This window comes from Cydia pomonella, chromosome 1, assembly GCF_033807575.1.
Source record: "Cydia pomonella isolate Wapato2018A chromosome 1, ilCydPomo1, whole genome shotgun sequence".
Classification (NCBI taxonomy): domain Eukaryota; kingdom Metazoa; phylum Arthropoda; class Insecta; order Lepidoptera; family Tortricidae; genus Cydia; species Cydia pomonella.
This window is the reverse complement of record NC_084703.1, coordinates 38635828-38644394: the sequence shown is the minus strand read 5'-3', so window position 1 is coordinate 38644394 and position 8567 is coordinate 38635828. Positions and strand designations below refer to the sequence as shown.

At 35.9% G+C, this 8567-nt stretch overlaps 1 protein-coding gene across 1 annotated transcript; it reads left to right on the top strand.

The window, feature by feature from the left end:
- Nucleotides 1-228: 228 nt before the first annotated feature.
- On the top strand, nucleotides 229-8548 carry LOC133522798 (odorant receptor 4-like). Its single transcript, XM_061858249.1, has 9 exons — nucleotides 229-838; nucleotides 1300-1452; nucleotides 2020-2202; nucleotides 3086-3269; nucleotides 5887-5983; nucleotides 6398-6499; nucleotides 6817-6905; nucleotides 7361-7427; nucleotides 8281-8548. The coding sequence occupies exons 1-9, from the start codon at nucleotides 574-576 to the stop codon at nucleotides 8338-8340; spliced, it is 1200 nt and encodes a 399-aa protein (XP_061714233.1). The 5' UTR covers nucleotides 229-573; the 3' UTR covers nucleotides 8341-8548.
- The last annotated feature ends 19 nt before the right edge of the window (nucleotides 8549-8567 follow it).

Below are 8567 nucleotides of genomic sequence, written 5' to 3'. Positions count from 1 at the left end.
AGTTTAAATCATAATCAATATAAATTTCCGGAAAAGATCCCAGAACTAACAAACCAGAATACGGATGGCGTCAGAATAAGGACGTAGGCTTGCTGCGAGCGCGGCGCGCGGGGCGCCCGCCTGCCTGCTTTACCACTTCGTCTGCTTCACCCCCTCAAAAACCTAAAATCTGTCTATAAGAGCGCCGTCAAAATTTACGTTTATTTCGATTCCGCTGTGATCCCAATAAAGATCTACGAGACGATATTTCTAACGTCAAAGTGACATTGGTTGACAATTGTGCGACGTACAAACGATATCTAAATGAGAACTTATATAAACCAGAACTTATCGTTATCGTATCTCATTCTTCGAATCGGGCCGTTAAGCTGAAATTCATACGATTTAATAATTAATGCGATAAGTTTACAAAAAGAGGCGTGGTAATCAACCCTATCACAAGGAACAACTTTAAAACACCTACTTACTGTCAACACTTTCAAAGTAATTAATATTGGAGTAGTTTTGTGGGTATATAAGTGAGATCGAGGGACTACAATTATTTATTACAAGCATAGTCCGAATATAATAATCATGAACACTAACGCAGAAGCGAGACGCGAAATAGGGGCAACCTTAACCCTGTGCACGTTCTCAATGCAGTGCATAGGGCTTTCGTTCGAGCGGCCGGACGGCACTGCCCGACTTCTCCGCCAGAAGCTGATGTTCGTAGTGTCGGTTTGCACCATTGTCTATCACGTCTTCAGTGAAATCGTTTACATTGGCCTCACGTTATCTAATTCGCCACGAGTCGAAGACGTTGTTCCGCTTTTTCATACTTTTGGCTACGGCGCTTTAAGTAAGTCGAGTACGAGTTTAGCGAGACGTTATAGGTAGAGTTGGACAAAGTTAATGTCATCATTAATGTCAAATTTCTATGAAAATCTCTCACTTGTGTGCAAAGTTAGTTAAAACTGACTCTAAAGACATATACGAGTATATGTATATATTGTTTATATATCGTATTATATGATTTTGTCTTAAAATCTTTTTATTTAAATCTTAATTATTATTTGACGTCCATAAGCTCATTGTAATATGCCTACTTGAATAATAAACTATCTTTATCTGTTTGACCCTGCATTAACTCAATCTTTCGGTTTAGCCCTGGTTGACTGGTAGGCAATACCTTCTGGCATTAAGTCCGCCATTTGTAGTTTCATGTATTGTGCAATAAGGTTTATATAAACATTTTAATGATCTGTGACAATGTGCAATGTAATATCTATGTTTTCCGTATCCTTAAGTTGTGTATTTTAGGCATTGCGAAGGTGTTTGCCCTGTGGTCTAAAAAGAACGTGTTCACGGAACATTTAGACGAACTGTCAGGCATATGGCCCATGGAGCCGCTGGATGAAGACGCACGAAACATCAAAGAGAAGAGCTTGACTGCACTACGCCTAGTGCATCAATGTAAATTTAATATTCGTATTACACTTATGTATATATGTATATATATATACATATATATATATGGATCAGGTGACAGTCGGAACGGGACATAGGGCTTTTGATATACAGTTAGTTTGTTATAATTAATTTAATTTTTGGGTTTATTTCTAGTTTTAATTTTTTATCAGAATGTCTTTTTATATTTCCTCTTAACATTGACGTATTAAACCTTTTTTTAGTGGATTGGGATTTGAGTGGATTTAAAAGAAAAACTTATGTACACTAAAAATACTGCGTGCCAGTTATTTGTCAAAATATCTGTCGAGATCCTCAGTCTAATAAATTTTGAGAAAATGATGAAAATCAATTTATAGTATATATATTAATAATATTATATCCGCACAGTCTGAACTGAATAGACGCGCGAAAAAGAAGAATAATATTTCGTTAGTATCCTAGAAGATTTGAAAGATGCATTTATTTGCCTTATTGAGCTTACTGTGGGACTTAGTCAATTTGTGTAATAATGTCCTATAATATTTATGTATTTATTTATTTATCTAATCAGTAGGATAAATGTTTACGCAGGGTACTTCTCAATAAACGTGGGGGGCGTGTTATTCTACAACGTGACGCCAATATGCGTCTACATGTACCAACTGTGGCAGGGGCAGGACGCGGTGGTTGGCTTCGTCTGGATGTCCTGGTACCCGTTTGACAAATATAAGCCTATCAACCATGTTTTTGTTTACATATTTGAAGTATTTGCTGGTAAGTTTTTTACTTCATCTAATCTAAATTCACAGGTATATATTTACGACTTCTTTTATTTTCGACTTATTAATTGAGAATAATAATAAGTGAAAACCGCGATAGATAATGACAGTAACAAATCTCGATTTAACAATGATTACATTGAGAACAAGTAGACAAGCCATTGTTCGGAAGCAAGTAACAATTAATGCCAACGTTTTGATTGCCTGCCTATACACACTATTAACTATCTAAAAAACGATACAGCGCAATTTGCTATTGCGAGATGTGCTCAAAACAAACATCATTTCACTTTCTTTGCTTAATCCACTTTCGACAGTTTAAAATTGGTGTAGAGTCGTCCTCACGCAATGTTACTGTCAGACAATTGTTCTTTTTTAGACCATTTACTATGTACACATCTGTCATGTATCTAGATCATTTTTTGTCTATTAAATAGTATTGTAAGAACAAAAGTAATAGCCACTGTGTCTCATAAGTATAAATAGTTACACCTGCATTCATTACTACATGTATGTTTATTGGTTTAAGTAATCCCACACAGGTTAAGTACTATTATTAGTTAAATAGTGAGCTATTGTAATTTGCAAATTACCTTGAAAGCAATAAATGACTGACAGACTAACAGGTTTGAATAATATCAGTAAATCTACTTAAGGTTTTGTTGCACCAATTGTATTTGACTAAAATTAACGCACCTGGTTCATCCTTTTTAGACTGAAACTGTCCTTAGATAAATAACATCGGCAGTTGGTGATACCGGCCCCTAATACAACTGTTAACTGATACCTTCAACAGTGTCCAGTGTCCACAGCTGGCCTATCAGATGGCGTGCGTGCACTCAACCGAACGGATCTGAACCAACATTCCCGTATTCCAGGTCAGACTTGTGTGTGGATAATGATCTGCACGGACCTGCTGTTCTCGGGGCTCGCGAGCCACATCGCCATGTTGCTACGGTTGCTTCACAAGCGACTGGAGACATTGGCCGAAACTGAAAAGTCACAGGAGGAATATTATCAAGAGATTGTCGCTAATATTAAACTGCATCAACGACTTATAAGGCTTGTTCAACTCATTTTGTAGAGCCCGCTCTGCTCAAACAAAAGGACATTTATGAGCTTCATGGCCCATTTTGCTAAAATATTTCACGCGTCTCTTTAGAGGGGCTCTGGATTGGTTGGTTCCTGCTTTAGATATTTCAGTTTTTAGAGCAAAAGCCAAAACTGGAATCTATCTATATAAACTTGTTTCTTTCTATTTAAGGCTCCGTAGGTTCGTGTTTTTCTCTCACTCTCACTGAGCGTAAGCGTGACCCAGATGGACGTGCGGGACCGCGGATAGAGTCAGACCAAAATAAGTAGGCAGCGATTTTGACAGGCCTGACAGTGCAGGTGTTATTTTAAACAAACAAGTCAAAATTCTATGAAATTATGACGTTTTCCTAACACTTGCTCAGGCTCGGCTATTAGAATCGCTGCAGTGCGTTTTAGACCAATGTTCGTGATTTTTTTTTCTATTGAGCGAAAGTCATAAAATCTTGATTCAACTCGATAAAGTCCCTTGAGAAAATCCTCAAGATTGCTAATTAAATTTTTGACAACCGTATTGTGATCTAAAAAAAACGTTAGATACTCGTACGAGTTTTTAAAAACCGGTAAAAGCATTTTGGGCCATGCTTAGGGTAAGGTTCCGTAGTTACCCGTCCGTAGCAATAGACCTTGAACATAGTAGGGGACGATGGGTACGGTTGTAACAATTTTACTTGGATCGCTTATATTATTGCAATTACAGCTCTAAGTATTAAAGAAGACATTTTATACTGAAGAATACTCTTTTGGGTTAACGTTTAATTTAAAATAAATAATCTATTTGCAGTAGTTTTTCTTCAGCAAGTCATTTTCCATTCCATCCATCCATTCAAAGTGTGTGTCATTGTTACATCCATCCCCGTTGTAACAGTGATGGGGGCGGTTATAACATATCAAAGTGGAACCTAAAACAAGTAATTTTGTTTAAATTCCACACCGAAAATATCACATGGCAACGATTAAATACCGTACACTATTCATCATTTAGTTTGAGGTAGATGTTTCGTTTACATCGACAGACGTCGTTTACATGTTAAATTTTAAAAAAATCTAGTTTATAACTTTTGTTGCAATACAAATGTTGTAAATTCATAAACAGATAAAAATGTGCTGGATTTTATGAAGTTATGTTTTAAGATATTTCCGACTATTATTTTGAGACGTTTATTAGAATTAGAATAAAAAAACCGGGCAAGTGCGAGTCGCGCTCGCGCACGAAAGATTCCGTACCATTATTATAAAAACGGCAAAAAAAATATGTTTGGTGTATAGGAGCCACCCTTAAATATTTATTTTATTCTGTTTTTAGTATTTGTTGTTATAGCGGCAACAGAAATACATCATCTGTGAAAATGTCAACTGTTTAGCTATCACGGTTCATGAGATACAGCCTAGTGACAGACTGACGGACGGACGGACGGACAGCAAAGTCTCAGTAATAGGGTCCCGTTTGACCCTTTGGGTACGGAACCCTAAAAACTACCTTTAAAACCACATGTTGAACACTTACATTGTTTCTTAAGTATAAAGTAGCAAAGATAATATTATTTCTGTTACAACCGTACCACACCCCCTGGTTTTCCAATAGAAATAACCAACGACATCTGAAACAAAACAGCCTTCACTAAAACTAATAACTGATAAATCTTTGTTAAACTATGACGAATGTCTATATAAGTTTTTGAATCGTAATATGTTTTAATTATTAAGATATTTTCAAAAGAATTCGACCGAAAAACCCTACTTTTGATGCAATAAATACAATGTACCTATCTGCACGCGTATTTACCGCGTGGTGAGCCCAGCTTTGCCGATAACCATGTTGATGACTAAAAACCGCTCCTCTTTCCCCTTGAAACACTCACTCTCCTGTAGATAGTTTCGGAAACATTTGAGCTGTTTCAACCATATCCGGTTACAAGTTACAACCGTACCGATCGTCCCTTAAATATTACGAAATTCATGGCCCTACATAACAAGCAAAAGGGAGTACCTTCATAGCACTAAATAGGTACCTACGTCTTTTAAAATGTTTGTTTGAAGACCCCTATGTATTTTGAAAGACCTATCCAACGACACCCCGCACCATAGGGTTGAAGCGAAAAAAATGTCATCCATAAACATATATTTTTTCTACGACTTTGTGGGTTCTAGTGATTTATATACTATATATATCCATGCCAAATTACAACTTTCCATTACTAACGATCACGGAGCAAGGACTTGGACATACAGACTGACGGACATGGTGTAATTATAAGGATTCCTAGTTAACTTACGGAAACCTAAAAACCTTAAGTTGCAACAAAAAAGGCAGCAATAACTAACATTAGCTGTGATAGTATGTACTTATTTTGAAGGTTGGGAACCTTCACAGTCTCGTGGTAGATACTGGCAACGATTGTTTGAATTCAGAAATATCGCCCTGCTAAAGGAATAAAGATCTGAAGGCGAGTCAGTCTGAAAGCCAAGTTAGACCGTATCCCTTTTACATTATATCCTAATACGTAGTTAAAGTGTGAACCATTACTGTTTTACTACTCTAATAGTAAAACCAATAGGTAATTTAGCATTGGTTTGTAATTTACAGATACTGTAACGACCTGGAAGAGGCTTTCACGATAGTGAATCTCATTAACGTCGTATTCAGTTCATTGAATATATGTTGTGTCGTATTCGTTATTGTGGTTAGTATGCATGTTCTTGGCCCAAAAAAAAACGTAATATTATATTAAAATTTAATTACAAAGTATTATTGTTGCGTTGATATATCACGCTGCTAAACGATATAACAGGAATGTATAATTTTGACAAGACAGTAGATATAATAAAACCTACAATTTGTCTATGTTAAGTTATAAAGGATATCGCAACGCAAATACTCGTACGTGACTACCTGCGATGAACTTGTAATCTTTATACTCAGATCACCTTCCTAAACAAGTAGCAACTTACACTGCCGCATTCGCATTTCGACCTCATTCTTCTTTCTGATTCTATTTTTATACGTTTTGTATATCGTAATTTTATTCAAGCGCAAATTAGTAAAATTGTTTTATGTATCGTGTTCCGCAAAAATACCTACTGTTTTTTTTTTTCAGCTCCTTGAACCATTTATGGCTGTGAGCAATAAGCTATTTTTGGGATCTGCACTCATTCAAATAGGAATGCTTTGTTGGTACGCTGATGACATTTTCCATTCTGTGAGTATTACTATATACATAAAATATAATTAACATAAACCTCAGGTTTCGCACAATTGTGTGAGAGATAATGCAGATGAACATTCTAAATTTGATGATGAAGAGGAAGGAAAAGATGATGGATTTTCGCTTAAAATAAACCTGAACTCATTTTTTTTTTAAATTTACCCACTTTCATGAACGTTCACTGTAGCTATTTATGTATGCTCGTTTGCTTTGTCATGCTCCTACATTCAACACACCAAAATAGGATTTCCCTGGGAACATTCTCACTGTTGGGATGAAAAAGGCTTGTAATAATAGTACATTGTTTGCAGAACGCCGACGTGGCGCTAGCGGTGTATAACAGTGGGTGGTACCGTACAGACCCTCGGTGTCGCCGCGCCCTCATTTTCCTTATTCGGAGGTCGGTCTGACACTGTAATAACCGCAAAAAATGTAAACGCACTACAATTGCTACTTTCCACTCACCGTCGTCAGACAGAAGAGAATGCTTAGCGGCCAGTCCACAGATTCAATCATTTCCTATCAATCGGTCTTTTTTTACACAACGATAATACATAGTTGTAAATTCATCTGTCCATCATGGCCGGTCGGTTTATCTTTCAATCGTCGTTTATAGAGACCTAATTCGTTAATTCACTATTGAAATGAAACTAGTCCCTACAAAAGTTTTATAAACTAGTCTTATGGCCGCATAGATTCAGTGTATAATTGCATAATTTTACAATGGAGTGTAGGTACAAGACTTTTTTTATTTCATTGATATCTTATTCCATAACAAATTTTGCATCTCATAGACTTGGATAACATACATAGAAGGTGGTTAGCAGTGTTAATATCTGGTATGTTCACTTTCAGAGCTCAAAAACCAGTGGCGTTCACTGCCATGAAATTCACAAACCTGTCTCTGGTCACCTATTCATCGGTATGTTGTGTTGTACAAGTACTGTTAAATCATTTAATGGTATTTTATTGAGTTGCCTTAGTAAGGTAGAATATTCAAAAGCTTGATTATATTTGTATAAGATACTTTTTCAATGAGTCATCAAAAGTAATACCTTTTTACTATAAAATCTAAATAATAAATGCAAATTGGTAAGTATCTCAGTAAACAAAAAAATAGTACAATAGACATTAACGCGCGACTATTGGTGCCCGTTTATGTCTCTTAAATGGGAGCGCAGCGGCACAATTGGTCAAATTCTAATATCAAAATATAGTTGACTATAGCGTATCGAAATTAATATTTTAGTTAAGTTGGGAGCCCATCCATGAAAAGTACATAATTGTAGTTTAGCATACGAAATCTTAGTTCAACCATCAGTCGACGAGTAGAAAATAGTTTATAAAAGCAATATGGCACTTATAATATAATATGATTAGTAATTAAATTATACAACGAATGCATTGAATTATTATTACTACGTCTAGAACTAAACTAGTATTTTGCGCCATGAGTTTTGTTGTTGTTTTGACAATAAAACATAGAAGCGGAGCGTGAATCTCGCGACTTAAACACGTAAGTGAATGTATGAATTTTTACGGCGCTTACGACGTTTTGATTGCGATTACGACAATTTCATTGTTTGGTATGGCTTCTTGCATAGTAATAATAACACAATGAACGTATGCCTATTTGCCTATCTTACATATACAAATGCCGAAGCACGCGTGATATCTGTGGAAGTCAGATTGTAAAAGTTTGTTGGACTACTTTGGGTCTGTTGGATCCACTATGACAAAATGATTTAGCAGCTCATATTTACTTTTTGTTTCAGATCCTGACCAGGTCCTATTCATACTTCGCTTTACTATACACCATGTACAATGACAGCTAAATACAAGAAAATAAAATGAAGAAATATTATTGAAACTTGTATATATTTATGTACCTAAAAATGGAACCTACCAGATTGCAGAGAGGATATAAAACAGAGCATTCATAATATACTTACTATGAAATTGATTATTTTTAGTTCAAGAATGAATGTAATAGTTTGGCATGTTTCGTGGGTGTCAAACCGTAATAAAAAAGCGAAGCTTCAAGTATTTCATTTGTAATATC